The 12,477-nt window shown below is 41.3% G+C and overlaps 1 protein-coding gene across 50 annotated transcripts in view; it reads left to right on the top strand.

The window, feature by feature from the left end:
- PTPRD (protein tyrosine phosphatase receptor type D) overlaps positions 1-12,477 on the top strand; it is a 601,896-nt gene that overhangs the window by 549,437 nt on the left and 39,982 nt on the right. For all 50 annotated transcript variants that reach the window (XM_034773574.1, XM_034773573.1, XM_034773577.1 and 47 more), the window contains 2 exons: positions 8,097-8,216; positions 8,687-8,841. In XM_034773574.1, coding sequence (XP_034629465.1) covers positions 8,097-8,216; positions 8,687-8,841 — 275 coding nt within the window. The remainder of the gene's footprint in view (positions 1-8,096; positions 8,217-8,686; positions 8,842-12,477) is intronic.

Below are 12,477 nucleotides of genomic sequence, written 5' to 3' on the forward strand. Positions count from 1 at the left end.
AAGGATGTTGCAAGTGGCACTTCTTTCTTGCTGAATAATACTATCTTCTTACATGGGAAGAGATAAGCACTTGATTTGCTATTCCTTTTTGATTTAGGATGGCAAACCAATAACTTCTGGATCAATAAGGAACTATTAGTATTACTTTGTTTTTAACTCTCTTAGAATGTTAAGATGTAAAAAGGATAAGAATTGATGGGAGTTAAATCTAGCCAAAAAAAAAAATAAAAAATAAATAAATTGCATTGCTGGCAAAATTGTTGCTAGACCACGCATACACCAGATTCACAAAAAGTAAATTCAAAATGTATAGGTTTTGTACTGCTTTTTGTTCACTATGACAAAATGCATCTGGTTATTCTTATAACACTGGAAGTGTTATATTCTGTTGTGGGACCAGTTCATCCTGTCACATTTGTAAAACTCAACCATACGGCAATCCAGTAAGGGGGAGATTTTCAAAGGCACAATGGGCAGTTTGCTGCTCAACTCTGACTGAAAGTAAATGTAATTTGGGTGCCTGACTCCTTTAGGATTCTTTCACAATCTCATCCTAAAATGGCACTGACTCAAGCTGCATTCACCAAATCAAATATTTAAACATTAATTCCCTTTTTCATGCTCTGTTATGGATAGAGGCACAGTGCAAATGTAAACAAGGAAACTCGTCTGAAATCCATGTTGCACAATTGTTCTGTCACCCACAAGAAGGCTATGCAAATCCCAGTTCTTCTATGTCTTATATATTTGGGATTGATGAACATACAAATAGAGTATGTAGTTGGATGAAGTTATTCTAAGGTGGCTTTTCTTAGTTGTTTTGGTTAGACCTGATTCTCTGATGAACTAGTAGATTTTCCCTTTCCAGTATGTGCCTGGCAAGTGGTCTCCTCCATCATGTAGCCTTTGACCCAACTGATGTGTCACATCAGAGCTGTCCTCACATAAATCTCCCATTGTCCTGGAAAGAGATGACCTACATGTAAAATGAACCATTTGCACTTTGAGCATTTCACACTGCAGGAATAGAGACTTTCTATTTGTTTTTAATGCACATAGTACGATTAGTTCCTGTTCTATGACAACACTATTCCTTGTTACTACTGTGTAGCAAGTTCTTGATAGGAGTATCAAGGTTTAACTGGTTAGTTACTTGAATTTTTGCTCATCTAGCACATTCTATTGGCAGAAAGCTGTGCTATTCATGAAAAAAATATGTAGATAATTTAGTGTCTTCTATTTTTGCTTGGTGATTCTGGGAAATATGCTGCTGTAGGACAGAGATTCTCCTGAATGTACAAGTTCCATACTTTCTGAGCATTATCATCCTTCATTTGGTCCCATCTTACCTGTTTATGTAATACATGATGATTACGTCATGTTGTCTGTCTTGGTTGTTTTTGTAATGGGTTTTCTGTAAATCTGGATGTTGAATACCCATGCAATGGAAATAGAATATTTTCTTATATGGGTTTCCTAAGCAGTCACTGGAACAATCTGAGCTATAGGACAAATACCTGTGTGGTTATAAGATCTTTGCTTACTGTTTATATCCATTAGTGACTATTCTTTGCATTTTTGAGGTTCAAAAATATATAACAATTTTCCCTATGTTGTTTTTCATTTTTGTACCATTCTGGCCTGTCACTTCTGGCTTTGGCTGGAACCAAGAAACGGTGTAACAAAATGGGATATGTTCTAAGGGTAGAATATAGCAAACCCACTTTTATTACCTTATTGGACTGATCAATACTCTACCTTCAGGGCTCTAAATAGCAAGCTTCCCAAATCAGACCTATGTGTTGAGCAGAATTTCTATCATATAGGAGCAGAGTGAGTTTTATGAGGTATTCTAATGACAAGGCAAGCTGATCAGGTTATAACGGTACTCCCATGACCTGTAATCTTCTATGCCTATAGCCAAGTGGCATTGTGCTACCCTTACTCACCCACAATAGTCCTGCTGAAGTCAATGGTAATATTTATGGAATAAGGTAGTCCTCACTGTGTGTAAGTGCATCACGATCTGGCCCTTACAAAGCATCAAACAAAATGACTGTCAATCTCAGCCTTTAAAATGATCATTGTAAGTAAGACCATTGGGAAAATATTTTTTTATCCTTTTTTCACATTGAATCCCTAAGACCCTGTCTTCATTGACCACATGAAGTGTTTAAAAGAGGTTTAAAGAGTGTTTTAAATTTAACATTGTAAATGCCTGGGTAGATGGTTGAGGCAGGTGGAAGGGAGAATTGTGTTAAAAGTATGATGGGGGTCCAACCTTAGTTTGCTCTCATGTATACCAATCTGTGATGCATTTAGTTTTAAGGATCAAATTAGAAGTAATTTACAGATTTTGTTTTGAATTATCTATTAACTATCTTCCCATATTAAGAATTTGTATGACGGGGCATCTTCCCCTCACTGTCATGTAAAGCTTTAATAGAGGCCTAGGGAGGCTGCATGGGGAAGGAGCCAATAGGGGAGAGGCTGGGTGGAGCAGCCAATCCGGGTCCAGGTAAGCCAGGGGCCAGGGCAGGGTAGAGTCAGTTGCTGCTGGGAGCCAAGGGAGGAAGGACCGCATACCTGGAGGGCTGAGAGAACTAAGGACCTTGGACAAAGCAGCTGCTGGCAGGGACCAGGGAAGCAAGAGGGAGCTCCTTGCTGGCTGCTGGGACTGAAGAGCTGAGTGCCCTGAGGTAAGGATGAAGAAGGTGCTGGGGCCATGGGGAAGGGAAATATAGCAGCATTGCTGGAGGTTACGGAGGAGCAACAGGAGGCTGCTATTTACAGGGTCCCTGGGTTTGGGCCCAGAGTAGTGCACAGGCCCAGGTCCTCCACACTCACCATTGGGGAAATGGCTGGACTGTTGGACAGATATGCACCTCTCCCGCCCCCCCCCCCTTTTCCCCCGCAGCCTCCTGAAGGGGGAAACAGATGATGACCCAGCCATAGAGCTGAAGATGCTGCAGTTCTGGGAGTTGAGAGGGGAGCCGTAAGCAGGAGCAGAGCCAGAGAGCCAGTATGCAGACTGTGAATGTGGGCGTCGGCCTCAAGCTAATCCCCAGCATGACTAGGAGGAGGCTCCAGTCAGGTGATGAGGGCTGCACCCCATGACAATTAGTATCACTGATCTTATCTTAGATACTTTTTTAAAAAATAGGGAGTTAACTTGCTAACTAACTGGTGTGTTACAAGCTGTTTTTGCTGCAAGTTTATTTGATTTGTGTTTAAGAAGAGAGCATTTGAAAGCTAGTATAGAGAGGACCTTAAACGAAATTGAACTATGTTGCAGGAGAGTCTACTGCTTCCATATTTTCAGCCTGATTTTGCAAACCCAAAAGATTTAAGCAATTTGGATAAGCTTCAAGCAAGCTTATAAACTTCTGGGTACTTATCTGAATTTAGCATTTTTAGTTTTACACCCCTTCACTACCTCTTTTACACCCCCCGCTCTTTTTGAATGTTGGGCCTTTTTAAATTGTCTCAAACTAGGTGCTCCAAAAAATGAAGAACCTAAAACCACAAGTAATTTTATAAAATCTTGACCTTTATTTTTAATGGAAATTTATGTGGTTGAATCTGTCATCTTACAGTTTTGACAAGGGGAATCAATGGTAAAGAGTAACCTGATACTGTTCAGATATCATCTCACCATAATTTGTTTTTCTATTCTGAATAAGGAAATTAAAAGCTCAAGACAAATTATTATTATTATTATTCAGCATCATTACAGAAAAGTCTCCTTTTTTAAAGAACTATCCCAAACTCTGTGTAGAAGTGAGCACCTTTATATGTACATAGAAAAACTGAAACAAAGCCATTTTTGTATAAACTGTTATTCTTCCAGATACAAAATTTATATGCTGTTCTTGCATCAAGGGATGTAGTCTGCCTGGATTTGCCTATGTTAACTTGCCTCATTCCTGAACTTGGTTTGCCCCAACGTCTCAGGTGGCTTGCAACAGCTGACTTACATATTAGGAATACACTCAAGGAGTTTTTCAGGCTGAGTGGTAGAACTTTGTACTGGAAAATTGTTTCTCTACCCCTGAATGTCAGGAATTTTTGTGTGTGCATGCTCATATGGAAACTTGCCTCCTTCAGCTCTGTTGATGCAAGCCAGTATCCTCCCTGGTGTCTGTGGCTTGCTGAAGTGTGAATATCTATGAATATTCTTTGGTGATATTTAAACTCCTCAGGTCTGAAACAGTCTCACGCTTTTCATTCCGATTGGAAAAAAAATTCTACATTCAATTTTCCTACAGCTTTCTTTTCAGCGAGTGCTCATAATACCATGAAGAACGAGGATTTTGCTGCTTTGTATGAAAGAGCCTGAGAGAAAGAGAGAGAGAGTATTGAAGTTATAAGAATGTGCCTATCATGATCTTTATGTGCCTTGTGTAAAAATAGCACTAAGACTACATGATAAATGCATTCATCTTTTGAACTAATGTCAGCTAATGTCATCCCTGAACTTAGTGGCAGTTGATTTGTTAGCATGATAACGTGTCACCAGGTTGAGAGGGGTCAGGGCCAGCTCCAGGCACCAGTGCAGCAAGCAGGTGCTTGGTGTGGCATGTCCGGCTCATCGGCAGCAATTCGGTGGTGGGCCCCTCAGTTCCTCTCGGAGGGAAAGACCTGCTGCCGAATTGCCGCCGAAGAACGAAGCGGTGGTAGGAGAGCTGAAGTGCCACCGATCGCGGCTTTTTAAAAAAAATTTCCACTGCTTTGGGAGGCAAAAACACTGGAGCCAGCCCTGGGAGGGGTGAATAAAATAAGGGGATGTGGGTGGGGAGTACTGTTGAATCTGTTGGAGGGTGTTATGTTTTCGATGGACTGACTTTGTAAATAAATTGTTGCTATGTGTGCATCTGGAGAGGAAGTGCCAGGGGCCCACTTCATCATCATCATCATCATCATTTATTTCATGTATTAAAGACTGTCAGTTTGCTTGGCACTGTACACAGTCCCTTAAGGGACCTGCAGTCAAATTAGGCTCAAACAGAAGCATTAAGAAATAGATAATGGCCACAGTTTTCAAAAGTGACTGGCGATTTTTGGTGTCCAACTTGAGTCAGCTTAAAGGGGCCTGATTTTCAGAAAGTGATGGGCACCTACCCTCTGAAAATCAGGCTCCTTTTAAGTGTCTTGAGTTGGGCCCTAAAAGCACTATTCATTTCAGAAAATCTTGGCTTAAACATTTAAATATAGTGACTCTACTAGCACAATAGTCACTTGACAGTTAAGATATACTATTTAATATCCTTTTGCCATTGAAATCCAAACAAAAAATTTTGTTTTAACCTCTCACAAAGATAAATTGGACTGAAAATTGCTAGGAGTCCTGGGAATTTAATATCTATGATCACAGAGCATGAGAGGCTGGCGGGCAGGGGACGGCACATCTTTGAAAGAGAAAACGTCTTATACTGGGGCAAGTGGAGAAGGAAAAGGAATACAAGTCTGAGTACTTTTGCTAGTACCATCAACTTACAGTTCATATGATCGTCCAAAATTCTAAACTTAAATCCATTCTGTTTCCTCTAAACATCAATATTTGTAGTCAGTGGCTCCCATTTTCAAATAACATGACGCATTGAACCTCAAGTTGCAATTATTCCTGAACAAGCAGCGTCAGCTTATAGCAGCATGACCCAAGAACAGCAGCTCTCACAGGAAATATTTCAGGACATCTCCAAAGGGTGGAGGGGGGAGGGGCAGAGGAGTTAAAACACACACACCCAAAAGAAAAAAAAACTAATTTATTTTCATCAGGGTTAATTTGAAGAGAGTGGTTTTCTACAGGCTTCTGAAATCCGAGTGCATTCTTACCATTAGCTCACTGCACTTCCAGTGACCCTTCTAATCTGTGATGTGGAGATTATTAGTGAATATTAAGGAAATAAGTATGTTTTGGAGAATAAAGGACTTAAAGGAGCATTTTCAATTTGTTCAGGCCACAACATCTTTTCCTTTCAGGAAAGTAAATGGCATGCTACATCCCTGGAAGGATGGGACAACGTAAGAAAAGCTTTTTGAGACTTTGAGGTGCCTATTACCCTCCAATCTCTCTCACGATTTTTCACACTTGCTATCTGGTCACCCTATTTTAAGAGTGTAGAAAAATCAAATTCCCATTAATAACTTGTTCCTTTTGTTTTAGACCTCCAAGTATGATTTAGGACATCACTTCCTGTCAAACGTTCCGTCCCAGCCCCCAATGAATTTTTTCCAGCAGGTTCAATTGTTAGGTTTTTTTTTTTCGGTTCTTCAACCAGATGACAGCTTCACAAACAGTGGTTTGTGAACCATTAAGGTTTGTGAACCGGTGCAGCTGGGAGCATGCTTCCCAGACTAGATAGAAACACATGCTAACTCTGCACGAGCTAGTGCACTAAAAATAGCAGTGTGAATGTTACAGCACGTTGGGCTAGCCGCCAGGCGGTCAGGTGAACAGGCATGCAACTTGGGTGGCAAGCCCAGGCTGCTATTTTGAGCATGCTAGCACAAGCAAAACTAGAGTCAGTCTGTCTACCTGGGGGGCTGGTAGGCACAATCCCAACCGCAGTGTGGACATAGATCTGCAGCGATCTGTAGACCTCTTCCTGTTGTTCCTCAGAATGAATGAAATGTTTTGAAATCTCAAACTGGGTAGGATGGTGGTGCTTGGGAAGAGTGCTGAATCTGTATGCAGGGTGAAAAAGCTGAAGAACATCTGAGTGTTCTTGGGTGTTCTCTTCTCTCTGTAAATAAAAACAGTTTGGATTAATACACACAGCAATTCATGTTCTTATTGGGAATACAGTGCAGTATTTGTTCTCATTGTTCTTTTAGGATTGCATCTGACTTGGATTCAACTTGTATCCAACTGGGTTCAAACTATAGCGTATTTCTTTACCATATTAGCCAGGCTAATTTGTAAGAATTTATTTCATCAGTGTGTGCCTCAGCATCATGTATCATTCATTTCAAATAAAAGAATTTTCAAATATTGAAACCTTATATTGTTTCTATACTAGGACTGTGATTGTCTTAAATAATCAACAACTCTTTTTCACCCCTAGCCTTTTAGATCATAGATGGTATCTTTAACCAAAACAAATCATTCCGTTTCAGAAAAGATAATAAATACACACTCGTATTATGCATCTGTTTTATACAGAATTATTTCAGCTTGTTAAACTAAACATGCAATGTTTTGAAATGGAGATTTCTCTGGATGAAATGGCTTGTGTCTTAAAATTTGATGGATGAATTCTTTTTATCAAACCATGTATTTTAAATGTCTATTGATGCAATTTCCTGATATGTTTCATAACAATGAACTGAGAAGGAAATTATATTTTCCTATAACTCACTTCATAGTTATTGGTGCTATTCTATTTATTTTATTCACTAACTAAAAGAACTAAAAGCCAAAGAAATCCAGTCTTTTATTGTGATATATTTCTGTACATACTAAAATATGGTTTAAATTAGCATCAGAACATCAAGTTATATATGGTGGAACTAATGTGAAACATTCAGAATATATGCAGTATGGTGGAAAGATTTAAAAACATGAGTTTGTAGCAACATTGTATTACCAAAAAAAAAAAAAAAGGTATCTGAAGACTGGGGCCAGATCCTAAGCTGATGTAAATTGGTATAGCACTGTTGACTTTAATGGAGTTACACTGATTTATACCCTAAATCAAGATAACCATAATAAAAGCAGTACTAAGAGCCACAACCAGAAAAACTATCCAGGTGCGCATTAAAGTACATGCTTTGCACCAGATACACCTCTACCCCGATATAACGCTGTCCCTGGGAGACAAAAAATCTTACCACGTTATAGGTGAAACTGCGTTATATCGAACTTGCTTTGATCCACTGGAGCGTGCAGCCCCGCCCCCCGGAGCGCTGCTTTACCGCGTTATATCCGAATTCGCGTTATATTGGGGTAGAGGTGTATTCACCTGTTGTTAAACAGCATAGCTCCATGGACTTTAATAGAGCTATGCTGATTTACATTATCTGAGGCTCTGGCCCATAATATTGTAAATAAATATATTAATATATAAAATGAATATGTTACATGTTTATTACAGGTGAAGTGTGATCAGTATTGGCCAAGCAGAGGGACAGAGACATATGGGCTGATCCAAGTGACCCTGCTAGACACTGTTGAATTGGCAACATACTGTGTTCGAACATTTGCACTTTACAAGGTACGTTTTCTGTGGTGTCCTCCCTGCTCCCACCATTTAAAGAAGGCTGCTTTGCAGAAATCAGATCTCTTAAGGATTTACTTAAATCTTGATCCTGTTGGCAACACTGAAGAATAAAACAGTTCTTCTGTTATCACAGTGCATTTTTCTCCCAGGCTGGCAGTTCATCGGTAAATATGGAGCTCTGACTGTGAAGAACCGTTTAATTGAATGAAGAATTAGCTGAAGCACAGGCAGTTGTTGCTGTGTGCTATACAGTATAACTAAAACCCTCATGTCACTTGAACCACAAAACCAGCAATTTAGAATAGTTGTAATATTTTCTCCTATAGCAGGAGTTCGCTTTCTCTCTGTTCCCACAGAGGTTTAGCTGGTTTTCATCATTATATGCAGTTATGCCATCACTTCATTCCATAGTGCTGCCATAGCATTAGATAGCAGTTGTTTCGTTAACATTTTTGATTTGATAGAATGGTTCAAGTGAGAAAAGAGAAGTGCGGCAATTCCAGTTCACTGCCTGGCCTGACCATGGAGTTCCAGAACATCCTACACCATTCCTAGCTTTCCTACGACGAGTCAAAACTTGTAACCCTCCTGATGCTGGACCTATGGTGGTGCATTGCAGGTAGGCACATACTTTACTTCAAAGCATCTCAAAATATCACACTGAAATTGTTTTTATGATTAATGCCCTGTGTTTTAAAGTATATGAATAATATCCTTTGTGCTTCTGGGGTTTCTTCTGTATTGGGATTGCATCCTGGCCATGCTATGAAAGGGCTTGGTCTCAATGACCTGTGGGTTTTTTGCATCTTGTGACATTCTATAATTGTCACATGAAATGTTGGCTATTTGGCAACATACTTATGGGCAGGTAAATGGCAAATTAGGAATTCAAGTGCAAAATTGTCAAATTTGATGGATGCAGAGAAGGATTTTTGGTTTGTGCATTGGGAGCTCAGTTTAGAATACATGGAATCTGTGCAAGTAGAATATACTATTTGTTAGTAGAAGTCTATAAGCAGAGAGTGTAGACAGGATAGTTAACACACAGGTATATTCGGAAATCACTGGAGAAAAAGAAGCAGTGTTTTGTTTGCTCTTAGTTTAAAATGGTATATTTTGGAGAAACTATGTTCTGGTATTTTTTGAGTAATAAAATATTTTTTATGGTTTCTAATATTGCACATTAAAACAAATAGCATGAAATCTAGAGAAGATAAAAGGGAACTGCTATTAAGACTAAGAAAAGCCTGAATTTCAGACTCAAGTTTAGTCCTTCACTTTAAAACGGAGATTGGATGGAAGCTCAGAGGGAGCATGAGGAATGCATTACCAGGGGTTGTGCTGGATTCTTTGTCACTGGTAATTTTTAAATCAAGATTGGATGCTTTTCTAAAAGAGGTGCTTTAGATCAAACAGGAATTAATGAAGGGAAGTTTTATGGCCTGTGTTATGCAGGAGGTCAGATTAGATGATCACAGGGTCCCTGAGGGCAATTATCAAATGACTCAACCCCTGTCATCCAATCCCAGCTTCTGGCAGTCAGAGCTTTAGGGACACCCAGAGAGGGTGACCAGATGTCCCGATTTTATAGGACAGTCCCGATTTTTGGGTCTTTTTCTTATATAGGCTCCTATTACCCCCACTCCCTGTCCTGTTTTTTTACATTTGCTATCTGGTCACCCTACACCCAGAGCACAGAGTTGTGTCCCTGACCATCTTGGCTAATAGCCATTGATGGACCTACCCTCCATGAACTTGTCTAATTCTTTTTTGAACCCAGTTATACTTCTGGCCTTCACAACATCACCTGGCAACAAGTTACACAGATTGATTGTGTGTTGTTGTAGTAGTCTCGGCCGAGGTTCGGCCCTCAGTGGGGCTGTGGGGTATCCCACCACCTTGTTCTGGTCCGCTGTCAGTCCTGGTCCAGCGGTAGTGTGGGACAGCAAACAGACGGTTAGGGGCTCAGGCCCTTAAGCAAGGGCTGAGCCAATAGGTCAGAAAAAGCCCTGGGCCCTCAATCAGGGCGGAGCAGCAACCACGCAGTCCGGAGCTCAGGCCCTCAAGCAGGGGCTGAGCCAATAGTTTGGGAACCCAGGCCCTTAAGCAGGGGCTGAGTCAATGTTTGTAGCAGCCCAGGCCCTAGGTCAGGGCAGGGCAGCAATCAAATAGTCGGTCAGGAACCCAGGCCCTTAAGCAGGGGCTGAGTCAATGTTTGTAGCAGCCCAGCCTCTCTAGGCCAGGGGAAAAGGGGGAGTCTGCCACCCAAGGAGTGGGTGGCAGGGGGGACGCAGGCCCTCCCACTTCACTGCGTCCCAGCCCTGGGCCCTAGCAGCGGCGGAAACTCGCTGCTGTCAGTGGGGATCCTGGCCGCAACACACTGACATAGGCTCTGGCAGTGCTGCAGCCAGACTGGAGTCGGCTGCCCCCAGGCTACTTCCACACTCCCCCTCGTAGGGTACCTGGGCCGTCCTAGTGTCCTCGGTGCTCTCCACCAGCATCGGTTCCTCTGGGTAGGTAGCGAAGGGTAGGTTCGGCTCCTCCTCGGGATAGCTGGAAAGGGGCAGGTTCGGCTCCTCCTCGGGATAGCTGGAAAGGGGCAGGTTCGGCTCCTCCTTGGGGTAGCTGGAAAGGGGCAGGTTCGGCTCCTCCTCGGGATAGCAGGAAAGGGGCAGGCTCGGCCCCTCCTCGGGGTAGCTGGAAAGGGGCAGGCTTGGCCAGCCCTCCTCAGGGTAATGGGCGAGGGGTAGGCTCGGCTGGGTTCCCTGATGTATCTGAAAGTTATTGTCCATCTAATGCAGGGCCAGATTGTGCAACCCTTGCTAATGGTGGGCAGCACTTATGCAAGTAGTCCCATTTAAGTCAATAGAAATCTTAATATGCGTCATTGTTGCCCACTCTGAGTATGAGGTACACAAAGGGACACAGATTGTAAGGTCTAGGGGGTAAGGTTAATATCTTTGCCGGGGCTCAATAAACAGTAATAATGACAGATTATAAAAATATTAATACAATTTTATAAGTTTTTTATTTATACATTTGGTAGAAGCTAATGAAACAATTAACAGGGAGAAACTGTGGATGCAATTTCTCTTGGTGCCAAAAAAGCTTTCAACACAGTACAGCCAAAAAGACAAATTAGTTAGGCCACTAAGCATATGTAGCACAGGAGTGAGCTACTTTTTCATTGAATGTCTATGAATGTCTGTTTTTGTTGATGGTGGTGGTGTTGTTCATGGGCTGAACGCTGAGCACCTTTCTCAGTTTTTACTCCGGTAAACTCTCACTGAAATCAATAGGAGTTTGCCTGTACAAGGAATGATTAACAACGTAGTAAGGGTCTGAGGATTTGACCGTATAAACACAACAGACTAAGAACTGGGAACATATAGGTATTGTAAGTGAAGGGGTTTAAAGCATGCTTTTCCACACATTTCTACCAATCCACCTTAATCTTGACCTACAATCCTTCTGCTATTCCAGTCCACTATGTCTCTTAAAAACAGATATGGCAATCTCTGAAGATTGATTGAAGATAGACATCCTCTAGAGACTAGGTTAGATAAAGATCTACAGATTGATTTAAATGTGGGAGCTGAGACAGTTTTGAACCAAAGCCGCTGTAGCTGAAGGGCTGGCGTAGTAGATAATGTTTTCACCCCTCAGCTCATAGAGAGCCGAGAAGCCACCAATCCCCCCTGGGATGAGCTAGTTGAAAGCATAAAGAATTCACTTACATGGCCAAGATATAGTGTGCTTATTAGTGGAAACGGTTTGAAGTGAAGGGAAGTGACAACTGGAGTACCACATTGAAAACATTAGGATGGATTCTTTTTATGGATCAGTGACCAGGAAGGAGTTCAGTCCTAAGTAATTAAATTAGCTGCTGATACAAAATAAGAGGCAACATTCAGAATGACTGGACTAGATAAGTCATGGGGTCAGAGATGGTTTGTACATATCTAATACGTAGAGAATATTGTATAATGAGATCAATACAAAAGCAAAACCAAAAAAATACAAAGAGAATACACAATCCCTTCTCTCTAGTCATGTACTAATAAGATCCAGGAAGGAGAACCATTTGTGTGTTACTGAAAATTATTCTAGCGCTGGCAATTGACGGCTTGGCTGCGTGTGAAATACTGAGTGTTGATCTGGTCGTTTTGTTTTAAAAAACATGTTGCAGAAATGAAAACCTGCAGTACAGCAGTCAAGGATCTTAGTTACTCAGAAGGGTAAGAGAAAGTAGGTA

The sequence above is a fragment of the Trachemys scripta genome, chromosome 6 (assembly GCF_013100865.1).
Source record: "Trachemys scripta elegans isolate TJP31775 chromosome 6, CAS_Tse_1.0, whole genome shotgun sequence".
In the NCBI taxonomy this organism is placed as follows: Eukaryota; Metazoa; Chordata; order Testudines; family Emydidae; genus Trachemys; species Trachemys scripta.